This window comes from Eriocheir sinensis, chromosome 24, assembly GCF_024679095.1.
Source record: "Eriocheir sinensis breed Jianghai 21 chromosome 24, ASM2467909v1, whole genome shotgun sequence".
NCBI lineage: Eukaryota > Metazoa > Arthropoda > Malacostraca > Decapoda > Varunidae > Eriocheir > Eriocheir sinensis.
This window is the reverse complement of record NC_066532.1, coordinates 797,507-814,165: the sequence shown is the minus strand read 5'-3', so window position 1 is coordinate 814,165 and position 16,659 is coordinate 797,507. Positions and strand designations below refer to the sequence as shown.

At 41.3% G+C, this 16,659-nt stretch overlaps 1 protein-coding gene across 2 annotated transcripts in view; it reads right to left on the bottom strand.

Moving 5' to 3' along the window:
- Positions 1 to 16,659, bottom strand: part of LOC127002669 (hemicentin-2-like) — a 118,446-nt gene that overhangs the window by 5,507 nt on the left and 96,280 nt on the right. For both annotated transcript variants that reach the window (XM_050868712.1, XM_050868711.1), the window contains 4 exons: positions 7,703 to 7,794; positions 3,341 to 3,618; positions 1,200 to 1,336; positions 632 to 783 (listed from right to left, as the gene is read on the bottom strand). In XM_050868712.1, coding sequence (XP_050724669.1) covers positions 632 to 783; positions 1,200 to 1,336; positions 3,341 to 3,618; positions 7,703 to 7,794 — 659 coding nt within the window. The remainder of the gene's footprint in view (positions 1 to 631; positions 784 to 1,199; positions 1,337 to 3,340; positions 3,619 to 7,702; positions 7,795 to 16,659) is intronic.

Genomic DNA, 16,659 nt, shown 5'->3' with positions numbered 1-16,659 from the left:
GTGTAGTGCGTACAAAATGGAGCAGAATCAAGGGTGTAGTGCATACAAAATGGATCAGTCTAGAATAATGCGTACAAAATGGATCAGAATCAAGGGTGTAGTGCGTACAAAATGGATCAGTCTAGAATAATGCGTACAAAATGGATCAGAATCAAGGGTGCAGTGCATACAAAATGGAGCAGAATCAAGGGTGTAGTGCGTACAAAATGAATCAGTCTAGAATAATGCGTACAAAATGGAGCAGATCTAAACTAATGCTTACGAAATGGAGCCGAATCAGTGCGTACAAAATGGAAGGCAAGGGGGCAGGTGCGTACAAAATGGCGAGCACCTCTTAATTTCCTTACTACTGGCGGAGAGGATGATTTTAAATGCGTACAAAATGGAGCAAAAACAAGGGTCGGTGCGTACAAAATGGCAAAAAACTCTTCAATTACTACTGGCGGAGTGGATGACCTTAGAATAATGCGTACAAAATGGAGCAAAACTCAAGGGGCGGTGCGTACAAAATGGCAAACACCCCTTCAATTACTACTGGCGGAGTGGATGACCTTAGAATAATGCGTACAAAATGGAGCAAAACTCAAGGGGCGGTGCGTACAAAATGGTAAACACCTCTTCAATTACTTACTACTGGCGGAGAGGAGAACGTCGGGGCCTTGGCGGGGGTCCTGGGGCGTGGCGGCGGGGGAGGTCTTGGTGGCGGGGGGTGCGGGGGCGGCGGCCGCGTCCCCTGCCGCGCCCCGCCCCGCCCCGCCACCCGCCCCCGCCAGGCAGCGACACCTACGAGAGGGGAGGGCAGTGTTAGGGAGTAGTAGTAGTAGTAGTAGTAGTAGTAGTAGTAGTAGTAGTAAGGGAAGGAGAAGAGGAGGAGGAGGAGGAGGAGGAGCGACTTTTGTAGTAAGTAGTATCAGTATCAGTAGTAGTAGTATCAGTAGTAGTATCAGTAGGGGTAGTAGCAGTAGTAGTAGTAGTAGTAGTAGTAGTAGTAGTAGCAGTGATGGAAATAGTAGTGGTTATAGTGGCAGCATAAATAATAATAATAATAATAATAATAATAATAATAATAACAATAATAATAATAATAATAATAATAATAATAATAATAATAATAATAATAATAATAATAACGAGAGTAACAGGAATAACAGCGTAACAACACCCATACAATGACAACACCGCCCTCCCATCCCCAGTACCTGTAGGAGCGCAAGAGGGTAATGGACACGGCCATCAGCAGCAGCCCCACGAAGCCGCCGACCAGGCCCAGGAACACCCCGACCAGCGGCGACACGGCGGGCACCACGGACACCTCGCCCATGCGCTTCTCCGCCACCTGGGACAACGCAAGAAGGTTAGACGATGGAGTGTAAGATGTTGAGTGGGTATAGGTGACGTGGAGGTTTATGAGGATCGAGAGTGGATAAGAGAATGCAATGTTGGTTATGTTAAGAGTATGTATAGGAGAATCGAGTGTGACTTAAGGCTGTACTATGGGTTTAATTTAGAAGTAGAGTGGATCGCGTGAGGATGAAGAGAACGTTCGTGTGTGGGTTTGAGAGGATGTAGTGTGGATCCAGTGTGACTTAAGGATGTAGTATGGGTTTAAATATGAGGTAGTGTGGATCGCGTGAGACTGAAGAGGTGTGTGTGGGTTTAAGAGGTTTAAGAGACTGTGACTTAAGGATGTAGTATGGGTTTAAATAAGAGGTAGTGTGAATTGCGTGAGACTGAAGAGGACGTGTGGGTTCAAGAGTGTGAAGTGTGGGCCGAGTGTGACTTAAGCATGTAGTGTGGGTTTGATTAGGAGAATGTAGTGTGGCTCGTATGTGGCTTAAGACGATGTAGTGTGAGTATAAGAGAATGTAGTAAGTGTTTCGTAGGATCGTGTGTGTCAATAAAGGCTTCGTGTGTGTCTGAAGGAGGGAATTGGGTAAGAGATGATCCGTAGAGTGGAGGTTTAAGAGGATCGAAAGTGGGTTTGAGATGATATTGTGTAGGTTTAAGAGAATGTATTGTGGGTTTAGGAGGATCGAGTATGCCATTAAAGGGTTTGTATATGTCTGAAGAGGGATATTGGGTAAGGAATCATTTGTAGTGGATATGCGTGCGTTGAAGGGGATTAGGGAGGATCTAGTGTTAATTAAAGAGGATCAAGAGTGAATATAAGAGCATTAAGTGTGTGAATAATGGGTTTTGGTTACTATAAAAGGATCGTGTGTGTTTTTAGGGGATTCAGCGCGCGAGTAAGAGGTTTAAAAGGATCTACTGTGAATTAAAGAGGATTAAGAGTGAATATAAAAGGCTTAAGTGTGTGAATAAGGGGTTTTTAGTGGATTCAGTGCGCGAGAAAGAGGTTGAAAAGGATCTAGTGTGATTTTAATAGGATCAAAGTGTGTTTATATGGGACAAAGTGAAAGATAAGCAGGTGGAGTGGCATATGAAGATAGACAGAGAAAAATAGATAGAATAATGGACAAAAGAACAAAAAAAGACTAAACAGAGATAAATTTAGATAGATAGATAGATAGATAGAGCGAGCGAGCGAGCGAGAGAGAGAGAGAGAGAGAGAGAGAGAGAGAGAGAGAGAGAGAGAGAGTAAAAAATGGTGAATGAAAATGAAGTCTGTTATTTTTCCATTTTTCCAATTGAAATACAACACAATGGAATAGTTTAAGTAAGTTACTGTAAATGGATAAGAGAGAGAGAGAGAGAGAGAGAGATAAGGAAGAGAACAGCCAGTCAGCCATCCCTCTCCACACACACACACACACACACACACACACACACACACACACACACACAACCCCCCCCTTTTCAAATACCCAAACCTGCTTTCCCCCCGCGCTCCCCCACATAGTCACACACACCTACATACACCAACATATACACACATACACAAATACAGCCTTTCCACATCTACCTTCAGTCTTAAGCGATGTCTACCCCCCCCTCCCCCTCCCCCTCACGTACACACGCACATAACGCCCCCCACCCACATACACATTCCCCCAACATACCTCACAGTCTCTCTAACCTAACCTGACCTAACCTAACCTAACCTAACACTTTCTTACCTCACACTCTCTAACCTAACCTAACCTTACCTAACACTTTTTCTTACCTCAGTCTCTCTAACCTAACACTTTCTTACCTCACAGTCTCTCTAACCTGACCTAACCTAACACTTTTTTTTTAGCTCAGTCTCTCTAACCTGACCTAACCTAACACTTTTTTTACCTCAGTCTCTTTAACCTAACACTTTCTTACCTCACAGTCTCTCTAACCTAACCTAACACTTTTTTTTTACCTCAGTCTCTCTCCCCCTTTCCACACGTACCTTCAGCCTCACAGCGTCAATCTCCTGCGGTTCACTCGTCCCTTTGCTGTTCGCCGCCGTGATCGTGATAACATAGTCGTGGCCGGGCGTCAAGCCGCTCATCTTGAACTTCGGCGTCTTCTCCTCCAGCGTCGCCAGCAGCTTGTGGGACGCCGCCTCGTACACGCGCCCGATGAACCACTGCTGCAGGCCGCCATCGTGACCCGGGGAACACTGCACCTCCAGAGTCCCGCCGGTGAGGTTAACGAGGTCACAGTTCTCGACGCGTTCCGGAGGGCCTGGGTGTAAGGTTACGTTGGGTTAGGTTAGGTTAAAGAGGTTCAGAGAAAAGACAGTGATGGGTAGGTAGGAGGTTAGGTTAGGTTAGAAAGACTGTGAGGTAAGAAAGTGTTAGGTGAGGTTAGGTTAAGATAAGTTAGAGAGGCTGAGAGGTAAGAATTTGGTGGGTTAAGAATCCAGTAGGTGAGGTCAACGAGGTCACAGCTCTCGACGCGTTCCGGAGGGCCTGGGTGGTGTAAGGTTACGTTGGGTTAGGTTAGGTTAGAGAGGTTAAGTTAGAGATATGAGGGTGAGAAGGTGGTTAGAAGTTTAGGGAAAGAAAGAGAGATTGAGGAACGCTAGACAGATAGGGGAAAGGTAGATGACTAGAGAAGAGAGTGGATGGTATGTCTGGGTGTGGGGAGGTGAGGTTAGGTTAGGTTAGGTAAGGATAGAGAGGCTGACGGATAACACAGTAGTGGGTAGGTAGGTGAAGAGGGTTAGAGAAGAGAAAGTGGAGATAGGTAGATGGATAGGGAGATGAAAAGTGGGGTGGTGGTAGACAAGTGCACAGAAGGAAGTAAAGAGAGAAAGTATGTGGCAAATGGGTGAGGAAAACAAAAGAAGAAGGGAGGGAAGGTGGAGAATGGGGAGGAGATGGAGAGGATATGAGGGAAGGAAGTGAGGAAGGAATGGATGATGGGAAATAAAGGGGGAGAGAGGTATGGAGGGAAGGATGGGGTGGGGGGGCAGAGAGAGAGAGAGAGAGAGAGAGAGAGAGAGAGAGAGAGAGAGAGAGAGAGAGAGAGAGAGAGAGAGAGAGAGAGAGAGAGAGAGATAACCTACACATTTGAATTTTTAATGAGTGAGTCAAGCACGTAATTTCCCGTATTTGAAAACCCTTTTGTTATATGAATCCTTAAAACACACACACACACACACACACACACACACACACACACACGAACAGAAAACCTTTATTGGTAAAACATTCCATACATCAGTTCCTTGCGTGTGAGTGTGTGTGTGTGTGTGTGTGTGTGTGTGTGTGTGTGTGTGTGTGTGTGTGTGTGTGTGTATTGTGTTTTTTAGGTCTCTCTCTCTCTCTCTCTCTCTCTCTCTCTCTCTCTCTCTCTGTCCATCTATCTCTATCTACCTTATCTATCTTATCTATTTATCTATTAGTTATCTATCAGTGTGTGTAATGTGATTTTGTGGTGTATCTGTCTATATCTATCTGTCTTTCTATCTATCTATCTGTGTGTGTGTGTGTGTGTGTGTGTGTGTGTAGGGGCTGGTAAGGAGGCGAGGGAGAATATGCATTGTGTGTTTATCTGAGTGAGGGCGAGCGTGTCGAAGGGGAAGGAAGGCAAGGCAAGGGAAGGGAAGGGAAGGGAAGGGAAATTAAGAGAAGGGAAGGGAAGAGAAGGGGTGGGAAGGGAAGGGAACGGAAGGGATAGGAAATGCAGGAAAGGGAAGGGAAGGGAAGGGAAGGGAAGGGGAGAGGAGGGGAGGGGAGGGGAAGGGAAGGGAAGGGAAGGGATAGGGAATGCAGGAAAGGGATGGGATGGGAAGGGAAGGGAAGGGAAGGGAAGGGAGGAGAACGGAAGGGGAGGGAAGGAAAGGAAAGGAAAGGGAAGGGAAGGGAAGGGAAGGGAAGGGAAGGAAGGTGAGGGAAATGAAAGAGAAGAGAGTAGTAGGTAGGAGAATGAAAAGAAAGAAAAATGGGAAAGGGAGGGGAGAAAAAATAAAAACAAAAGAAAGGGAATGGAACAAGGACGAAAAAGATTAAAGGGAAGGCGATGAAAAAAGAAATAGTAAGAATTAATAGGGGAAATACGACATGAAGAAAGGAAGATAAATTTAAATAAAAGGGAAAGAAAAAAAAATGAAGGAAAAAAATGAGGATGGAAAGGCGAAGCAAGGAAAGAAAGTAACAAGCAAGGAAAACGAAAACATAACAGGGAGGAGAAAGAAAGAGAAAGAGGGAAGGAAAAAAAAGGGAAACACAAAAATGAAAGGAAAAGGAATGGACGGGGAATACGAAATGTAGAAAGGGAGTTAAAAGGAGAGAAAAAAAAAAAAAAATGAGGATGGAAAGGCGATGAAAGGAAAGAAAGTAACAGGCAAGGAAAACGAAAAGACAAAAGGGAGGAGAAAGGAAAAGACAGGGAAGGAAAAAAAGGAAAAGACAAAAATGAAAGGAAATGGGAAAAAATGAAGGAAAAAAATGAAAATGGAAAGGCGATGAAAGGAAAGAAAGTAACAGGCAAGGAAAACGAAAAGACAAAAGGGAGGAGAAAGAAAGGAAAAGACAGGGAAGGAAAAAAAGGAAAAGACAAAAATGAAAGGAAATGGGAAAAAAATGAAGGAAAAAAATGAAAATGGAAAGGCGATGCAAGGAAAGAAAATAACAGGCAAGGAAAACGAAAAGATAACAGGGAGGAGAAAGACAAAAAAGAGGGAAGGAAAAAAAGGAAAAGACAAAAATGAAGCGAAAAAGGAATGAAAGAGAAAACAGGAAAACAAGACAGGGAGAGAAAGTGATAAAGCAGGGAATAACTAAAGAGAGGAAGGTGAGAGAAAATTAAAATAACAGGAAAAGAAGGAAATCGAAAGGCATAAGAAGGGACAAAAGATAAAGGAGGAAAAGGCGACGAAAGGAGGAAGAGGAGAAAAGGAAAATAAAGGAAAGGAAAAAGAGGGAAGAGAAGAGAAAAAAAAACTAAGACCAGGAAATGAATTGATATGGGAGGAAATACGAAAGGAGGAATTGGAGAGAAAAAAAGGAGATAAGAGAGAAGAAATAAGGAAGAACCAGAACAAAGAAAGAGGAAAGATTAAGAAATGGAAGGAAATCTGATAAAAGGAATTGACAGAGGTGGTAGAAGGCAGAAATAACGAAGGGAGGAAAGGGGAGAGAGAGAAAAGGAAATAAAGGAAAGGAAGGAGAGAGAAGGGGAAAGGAGGTAAAAAGGAAAGAGAAGGGATTGGAGAAGAGAAATGAGGGAGGGGAGGAAAGGGAATGAAGAGGATAAAAGAGGAAGGAAATGAAGAGGAAAAAAGAGAAAGGAAAGAAAAGGAAAAAGAATGAAAAAAGATGTGAGAAAGAAAAGAGAAGGAAATGAGAGAGAAAACAAGAAGGAAAGGTCATAAAAAGAATTGATAGAAGAAGTAACAGGCAGAAATAACGAAAGGAGGAAGAGGGGAGAGACAGAAAGGGAATAAAGGAAAGGAAAGAGAGAAGGGAAAAGGAGGTAAAAAGGAAAGAGAAGGGAATGGAGTAGAGGAAAAAAAAGAGAAGGGGAAATAAAGGAGAAGGGAAAAGGAGATAAAAAAGGAAAGGGAAGGGAATGGAGGAGAGGAAAAAAAGAGAAGGGGAAAGAAAAGTTACGAAAAGGAAAAAAAACGTAAAAGAATAAAAAAAAAACGAAAAAATAAAAGGAAAAGTGAAAGAGGGAATTAACAGAAGCAATGATAGGCAAAATAACGAAAGAGAAAGGGAGGTAAAGGGCAGGGAAGGGCAGGGCGAAGGGTGCTCACTCTCGCCCTGGACAATAGGCGCGTAAAAGGAGAGGAGAGCCGAGCGCGATGTGTTTGGCGAAGGGGCCGGAATGGGTGTCTTAATGTGTGGGCGTAGAGGGCGGTGCAGCTGTCTCTGTCTGTCTGTATGTATGTATTTTTCTCTCTCTCTCATGGCCTGTCTATCCCTTCGTTTATTCTTCATTTCTTCGTTCTTTCTCTTTTTATCTCTTTCTTTCCTTTCGTTTTAGTATTTTGAACTTCTTGCTCTTCTTTTTCCTCTTCCTCCTCTTTTTCCTTTCCCTTCTTCTCTTCCTGCATTTTGTTGCCCTCCTCCTCCTCCTCTTTCATCTTCTCCTCTTCCTCCTCCTCTTCCTTATTTTTCTCTATTCCCTCACTTCCTTTCCTTTCATCATCTATCTATCTATCTATCTTCTTTAGTATTTTTTTTATTATTTTTAATCATCTTAGTCATAACACAGACACTTTTGAAAATGACCCACGATTTATCATTTTTACTACTACTACTACTACTACTACTACTACTACTACGACTTCTGCTACTACTGCTACGGTGCTGACCTGCCTCCAAGACGGTGAATTGGCACGGGTCGGCCTGCGTGCCCACCGTGTTGGTCGCCCAGCAGGCCAGACTCCCGTAGTCCCGCGAAGACCTGGAACAAACACACACATGGTTTAGTGACCCCGTAGAGAACGCTGAGATGGTGGGTTGATGGCTAGATTTGTAGGGTTCTGAGAGGTATAGAGGTTGATGGATTGTTGATATAGGACACGCACAAGACTTAGTTACCCTGTAGAGAACGCTGAGATGATGGGATGATGGCTAGATTTGTAGGGTTCTGAGAGGTATAGAGGTTGATGGATTGTTGATATAAGACACGCACAAGACTTAGTTACCCTGTAGAGAACGCTGAGATGATGGGATGATGGCTAGATTTGTAGGGTTCCGAGAGGTATAGAGGTTGATGGATTGTTGATATAAGACACGCACAAGACTTAGTTACTCTGTAGAGAACGCTGAGATGATGGGATGATGGCTAGATTTGTAGGGTTCTGAGAGGTATAGAGGTTGATGGATTGTTGATATAAGACACGCACACAGCTTAGTTACCCCGTAAAAAAGGCTGAGGTGTTTAAATGATGGTATGGATTCTTTTACACTGTGGATGGTGGCTAGACTTGTAAGGTTCTTCGACGTATAGCGGGAGAGAAAAAACAGGTAGAGTAACACAATTAGCTAAATGTGATTAAACATTAGAGAGGATCAGGAGGAGACAGTTCAACACCATGATACGAAGGAATGAAATGAAAAACAAAAGGAAAGGTGACGGAAGGAGTTAACAGAAACAATGACAGGGAGAAATAACGGAAGAGAAAGGGCAGACAAAGGGCAGGAAAGGGCAAGGCGAAGGGTGTTCACTCTCGCCCTGGACAATAGGCGCAGGATGAGATGATGTTGAGACTAACGTTGAGCCCTTCCCTTGCCTTCCCTTCCCATCCCTGCGCCGTCCATCTTGCCCCCACTTCGCCAGCCTCCGTGAAATGAGTTAGCACAGTCACCCAGCGTCTTTAGTCAACGTTAGGCGCCTCAAGAGCAGCAAAAGGCGGCACAGGGAGGGACTCAAAGGTGGAGGAGTTTCTCAGAATTCTCTCTTACGACGAAAGTTTAATGGGAGAGAGAGTACACGAGGCGAGGCACAGTGACGGTCTCTCTCTCTCTCTCTCTCTCTCTCTCTCTCTCTTCTTTCCTTCTATCCTCTTTCTTTCTTCCTCTCATGTCCGTTCCAATCTCATTCTTCCTTTTCCTTCTCTTTCTCCCTTCTTTCTTCTGTTATCTTTACCTTATCAATCTCTCTCTCTCTCTCTCTCTCTCTCTCTCTCTCGGGGCCTCGATCGCAGCGCAGTCAAACTTTTTCTTTCTGGGCCGAGAAGTTAGAAGCTGACTTGAACACCGAAGTAATGATCGAGCGATATTCCTCCTCCTCCTCCTCCTCTTCTTGTTTTCCTTTACTTTCCCTTGTCTTCCTTTCCTACATTCCTCCTCCTCTTCTTGTTTTCCTTTACTTTCCCTTGTCTTCCTTTCCTACATTCCTCCTCCTCCTCCTCCTCCTCCTCTTCTTGTTTTCCTTTACTTTCCTTTGTCTTCCTTTCCTACATTCCTCCTCCTCCTCCTCTTGCTTTCCTTCACTTTCTTTCCTTTATTTTCCTTCCTTCTATTACTGCTCTTTTTCCTCCTCCTCCTCCTCTTGTTTCTTTTTCTTTCCCTCTTCTTCCTTCTCTATATTACTTCTCTTCTTCTTTCTTTCATTCCCTTTCTTTCCTTTTCCTTCATTCCTATATTCCTCCATCTTCCTTTCTCTCTTTTCATTCCTTTTTCTTCCCTATATTCCTCCTCTTTTTTCATGAGAGCGATAGAGGAATCCAGCCAATCAGGAGAGGCCTTTCAAACACTGTCAAGGCCCCAGAGAAACACTTCGCTAGAACAGACTATAATCGTTCCTCTGAAAATTCACCTAAAAGATAAATTACTATATCGCAAAGTAACTTCAATCTTTTAAACAAGTCCGCCCTGGTGAAAGAATAATGAGAGAGTAGATTCCAGTAACTCATTCTTAAGTATTAGCATTATACAACGAGTTCCTGATAAGCGAGCTCGGTTATAATAAGAAACAAAAAAGAGTATACTGCAGAGTAGCGTCCATCATTCCCAACAAGTCCGCGCTGGTGAAGGCTGGTGAAGGAGTAACGGCCGATGAGCGTTAAGTTATCCCCCCTTAAGCGTTCACATTATCCTCGTCACTCACCTGAAGACTTGTCGTATGGAAGGTTTATAAGGCTCAGTCACGGCAATACCTTTCAGACTACAAAGAGCCGCGCTACGTTATACGACATGCATTATGCTGCGTTCGTCATATCACAGAATAACGTTGGTATTATAAATGAGAATGAACTAATGAAGGAAAATGAAGCTCAAATTTCGCAAGACAAGAGGGATTAAGGATAAATTAAGCTTGATAAAAGGAGAACACACACACACACACACACACACACATACACAGAGCAGCAAACACCTTTTAAATAAGAATGAAGACAAGAAAACATCAATAAATTTAGCATGAAAAAAGAGAAAAACGAGAGAGAGAGAGAGAGAGAGAGAGAGAGAGAGAGAGAGAGAGAGAGAGAGAGAGAGAGAGAGAGAGAGAGAGAGAGAGAGAGAGAGAGAGAGAGAGAGAGAGAGAGAGAGAGAGATACACGACTTTGATGTTTTAAGACAAAATTACGCCAGTGAAAGAGTTTGAATACGCTTTTAAGCACACAACTTGACGAGACGAGAGAAAAAAACGGTGCATAATTGTAGCGAAAAAGCAACATAAGAGAGAAAAAATTGAGCAGAGTGGCGTCCATCTTTATGTAAAAAAAAGGAAAAATAATGAAAGAAAATAAGGAAACAAATAAATATAACTGCGCTAATGAGTTTGATTTAAGCTCAACGTTACATGAAAAACAAAACAAAACACACACAAAAAAAAAATATATATAAAAAGAACAAAAGTAATAACAAAAAAATGATATAAAAAAAATGTAACGGAAAATAACACATGGAAAAGAAAAATAATTACACTGGAAATCAACGTCAATATGTTTTTTTATGCTAAGATTGCACTAGATGAGAAAGTGTTTAAGTTAAATATTCAGTGAAAGAAAGAAAAAGGGAAGAAAAATTAAGACAAGTGTGATAGAGAGCATTTAACTTTAATATTCAGTAAAAAAAAAAAATGAGAAGAAAAATTAAGATAAATGTATAAGAAGAAAGTATTACAGAGCTTATCAACTTCAATTACTCCTAAGACAAGATTATATTGATTTAAGTTTAGGCGTTGAAGTTTAATATTCAGTAAGAAGACGATAAGAAAAAATGAAAGTATGCAAAGAAAATATTACACAGCTTATTACTTCAACGAAATATTACACAGTTTGTCGCCTCCAATTATTTCTAAGACAAGGCAACATTGATTTAAGTTTAGGCGAATTAGTTTAATAAGATTTATATATATACTTAAGTTTAGGCGGTTGAATTTAATAAGAAGAAAATCGAAGGAAAATATAAAAAGTAAGAAATAGAAAAAAGGTTACATAGGAAGCCAACATTAATTATTCCTATGACAAGACGACATTGATATAAATTTAGGCGTACAAGTTTCATAAAAAGAAAATCGAAGAAAAGATAAATGTAAGAAAGAGAAAAAAAGTTACATAGGGAATCACCATCAATTATTCCTATGACGAGACAGCGTTGGTTGGAGTCTAAGATATTGAGTTTAATAGTTAAGAAGTACGTGATAGTATGTAGATAATGTAACAGAGGCAATACAAGAAGGAAAAAAATGAAAGAAAAATAGAAAAAAAGATAAATGTAATAAAAAAAGTTACATAGGAAATCACCATTATTTCTATGACGAGACAGTGTTGGTTGGAGTCTAAGATATTGAGTTTAATAGTTGATAAGGACGAGAGAGAATGTAGATAATGTAACAGAGGCAATACAAGAAGGAAAAAAAATAGAAAAAAAGATAAATGTAATAAAAAAAAGTTACATAGGGAATCACCATCAGTTATTTCTATGACGAGACAGCGTTGGTTGGAGTCTGAGATATGAAATTTAATAGTTAATAAGGACGTGATAGAATGTAGTAGATGTGACAGAAGCAAAAGAAGGAAAAAAACAAGAAAAAAAAATGGGATAAGTGTAGGAGAGGATAACATTACTCAGCAAATCAACGTCAATTATTTATATGACAACGATGGAGCAGAAGCAACACACGAAGATAAAAAGATAAGAAAAAAAAAACCCAGATAAATGAAGGGAAGGATGGGAAGGGAAGGGAAGATAAAAAGATAGAAAAAACAGATTAATGAAGGGAAGGAAAGGGAAGGGAAGGGAATGGAAGATAAAAATATAGAAAAAAACAGATAAATGAAGGGAAGGGAAGCGAATGGAAGATAAAAAGATAGAAAAAAACAGATAAATGAAGGGAAGGGAAGGGAATGGAAGATAAAAAGATAGAAAAAAACAGATAAATGAAGGGAAGGGAAGGGAAGGGAAGGGAAGATAAAAAGATAGAAAAAAACAGATAAATGAAGGGAAGGGAAGGGAAGGGAAGGGAAGATAAAAAGATAGAAAAAAACAGATAAATGAAGGGAAGGAAAGGGAAGGGAAGGGAAGGGAAGATAAAAAGATAGAAAAAAACAGATAAATGAAGGCAAGGGAAGGAAAGATAAAAAGATAAAATAAAGATAAATGAAGGGAGGGGAAGGGAAGGGAAGGGAAGATAAAAAAGATGGAAAACAAACCAGATAAATGAAGGCAAGGGAAGGGAAGATAAAAAGATAAAAACAAACAGATGAATGCAGGGAAGGAAGGGAAGGGAAGGGAAGATAAAAAGATAAAAACAAACAGATGAATGCAGGGAAGGAAGGGAAGGGAAGATAAAAAGATAAAAACAAACAGATGAATGCAGGGAAGGAAGGGAAGGGAAGATAAAAAGATAGAAAAAAAACAGATAAATGAAGGGAAGGGAAGGGAAGGGAAGGGAAGATAAAAAGATAAAAAAAAAACAGATAAATGAAGGGAAGGGAAGGAAAGGGAAGGGAAGGGAAGATAAAAAGATAGAAAAAAAATGTTGAAGAAAATATTACGCTATAAATCATCATTAATCATTTATAAGACACGACTGTAGTGATGAAAGTCTTTGTTTAATATTCAATGAGAGAAAAATATATAGATAAACGACGTATAAAGTAACAGAAGCAAAAAGAAATACCCACTGCAGATACTCGTTAGTTATTATTTTTTTATGAGGACTGCATTGTCGAAAGAGGTTTTAAGGTTAATATTTAATGAAACGAGAAAGAAATGTTGATAAATGTAAGAGACGCAACACACACACACACACACACACACACACACGAACTCACCCACTCATGTCATTTACTCACTCACTCAAACCTAAACACACACACACACACACACATACACACACACACACACACACACACACGCACGAACGAAACATTACATCAAAGAGTACCGCTAGTCTTCGAAGCCAAAAATTAACTAATCCTAATCACCAGAAAGAGGAGGATTAAGAGATTACAAATGAACGAAGAACAAAAAAACAGACACGTAACACTCTTAAAAGAACTGGACACCGGAAGTAAAGGATTCAACACCAAGAGGAGAGGACTGAGCGCCAAACACAAAGGATCGAACACCAGGAGTCTGCCTCGATTGGAGACGAAAAAGAATTAGGGTCCAAAGCCTCGATTCTTATCCTCCTTCGTCCAGAATAATCCTTCAATTTGTCAGGCCGGGATCAGGGGAGGGAGGGAGGAAGGGGGTCGGGTGGGTGGGAGAGAGAGAGAGAGAGAGAGAGAGAGAGAGAGAGAGAGAGAGAGAGAGAGAGAGAGAGAGAGAGAGAGAATTATTACTACTACTGGCAGAGGAATGAAGGAATGAGAGGAGAAAGAAGGAATGGCAGAGGAATGAAGGAATGAGAGGAGGAAGAAGGAATGACAGAGGAATGAAGGAATGAGAGGAGGAAGAAGGAATGACAGAGGAATGAAGGAATGAGAGGAGAAAGAAGGAATCGCAAAGGAATGAGAGGAGAAAGAAGGAATGGCAGAGGAATGAAGGAATGAGAGGAGAAAGAAGGAATGGTGAAGGAATGAAGGAATGAGAGGAGAAAGAAGGAATGAGGAGAAAGAAGGAATTGCAGAGGAATGAAGGAATAAGATGAGGAAGAAGGAATGAAGGAGAGATAGGAAGAAGGAATGACACTCTCTCCACATACATTCACTCATAAAGAATAAAAAAAATAAAAAAAAAAATACCACCAGACATACTCTCCATCATCAACGCGTTCTAACTGACTGATAATGACAGATATACGTACATGTTTGAACAGGTTATGACACGTTACATGATGTTTCGTAGGCAGCTCACCGCCAGAAATGCTTTAGGTAAAAAAAATGGAACAGTGAGCGAAGGAAAAAAAGAAAATAGCCGTCGTGTGGTGTGGTGGAGGTTTTAAATGCAAATAAGATCGAAAGTTTATATAGAGAGTTTCAAAGCTTAACGCCACGCAAATGTTGTCCGTTTTGAATTTCGCGGTTTTATGATTTTATTTTTTCGTGTATTTTATTTTCTGGTGTCGATTTTGAAGCCGCTTCGAGGCGATCAAAACATTCAAAGCACGGAAACTCATGGCAATACAACACCACGCGAATGTTTTAGTCTCTCTCTCTCTCTCTCTCTCTCTCTCTCTCTCTCTCTGTATACTTTCCTTCTATCTCCCTTCTTTCTTCCGTTCACCTCCTTCCCTGTCTGTCATTCCTCCCTCCTACCTTCTGTCATTACCATATCAATCTCTCTCTCTCTCTCTCTCTCTCTCTCTCTCTCTGTCGTGAGTTTTAAGCGCTGATTTTAATGACTTTTCCACTCCAGGAATAACAACTTTCCTTCTAATGTTTTGCAACTAGTTCGCTTATCAAGGCAATTCAGTTTTAAGGGCAATATTCTTAAACATTTCGGCGCCCAAGCACACACACACACACACACACACACACACACACACACACACACACACACACACACACACACACATATTTGGCAAGGCTTTCGTGGGCGTAGTGGGGGGCATTTCCATGGGTAGCTGAATATCCATGGTGGCAGTTCGGGAAAACCTCTGTGCTTCGAATGTGAAAAAAGAACTTGTGAGAACCTGGTTAAATGTTCTCTTCGCCTTTTGGAAATCGTTGATGTGACCCTGGTGGTAGTTCGACAAAGCTCCTGTACTTCGAATGTGAAAAAAATAACTTGTGAGAACCTGATTAAATGTTCTCTTCGCCTTTTGGAAATCGTTGATGTGACCCTGGTGGTAGTTCGACAAAGCTCCTGTACCTTGAATATGGATAAAAGAACACCCTCAAGAACCAGATTAATGTCCTTTTCGGCCTTTGGAAATAACTGGTGAGAGGCGGACGAGACTGAGAATACGGATTTGAAAAAGAGTACTTATAAGAAAGTAAAGAGTAGCCAAAAGAGAGGTCAATTTCGGGTGGAGAGGCGTCTTGATACACTCTTCTTGAAAAAGGTTAAGTCTGTACCTTGAATATGAAAAAAAAAAAAAAATACTCATGGTGACCCGATTGTGATGTAAAGAGCAGCCAAAAGAGAGGTCAATTTCGGGTGGAGAGGCGTCTGAGACCCGATTAAATACCTGATGTGAGAGGCGGAAGCGTCTGAGAAAAATGACCTAACTCACACGTTCTGTACAGGTTCCTCTGCACTACTCTTTCTTCCGTTCATCTCCTTCCCTGTCTGTCATCTCTCCCTTTCCTTCTCTTTCTTCCTCCTTCCTTACGTCATCTCTTCCTTATCAATCCTAACTCATCTCTCTCTCTCTCTCTCTCTCTCTCTCTCTCTCTCTCTCTCTGGATTCTGTAGTAATACCGTCCTGCAAGCTTACCGTCGTACTCCAAGCTCTCCCTTACTCAGAGATCCCAGTTATTACCGACTCGAAAACAAGAGGCAGCTTCTTATATCTGTTTTTCGCCTTTGCTGAGTTCCATGTGCTTCACTTCTCATCCTTTTCTTAGCCTATGTGCGCCAGTAGGCCGTATTCTAATTTTTCTTAATTTTTACTTTTTATTTCAAACTTCCATCTTTTTCCTTTCTTGTTCTTATTGTTTCTGTTGTTGTTGTTGTTGTTGTTGTTGTCTTTTCTTCTTACAAAGGATATTTTTTTTTTACAGTAAAGGAAGCAGCTCAAAGGCAATAACAACAACATCAACAAAAGTCCGCTAGCAATTCTCCCATAAAAGAAAGGAGTGGCCAAAAGAGAGGTCAATTTCGGATGGAGAGGTGTTAAATATCAACATGCTGGATTAATTTTTCAGTAAGGGAGGCAGGTCAAGGAAGAAGAAGAAGAAGAAAAAAAAAAAAAAGTGCAAATAGACGATAGAGTAGACAGAGTAGACAAAACCCGTGAAAAGGTCAACAACAAGCTCAAAGAGAACAAGATCTGGCTGACTGATACTGTTGGAACTAATCTGAAGGGAAAAGGAAGTGAGATTTTGTACATAGTAAGTAGATAGGTAGATAGGTAAGTAAATAAGTAAGTAGGTAAGTAAATAAGTAAGTAAATAAGTAAGCAATTAGGTGAGTAAGTAAGTCAGGAAGGAAAGAAGGAAGTGAGGAAGGAAGGAAGAATGGATGGAAGGTAGTGAGTGAGTGAGTGAGTGAGTGAATAAGTAAGTAAGGAAGAAAGGGAGTGAGTGAGTGAGTGAGTGAGTGAGTACATAAGTAGGTTAGTAAGGGCGTTAGTAGTCTGCCGGCGTCAACCCATCGATAATGACCTGAGCGAATTCTGTATTGTGAGAACCTATACAAATTAGTCCCCCCCCCACCCACCCACCCACACCCAGACACACGACAGCCACGCCTTCTCTCTCTCTCT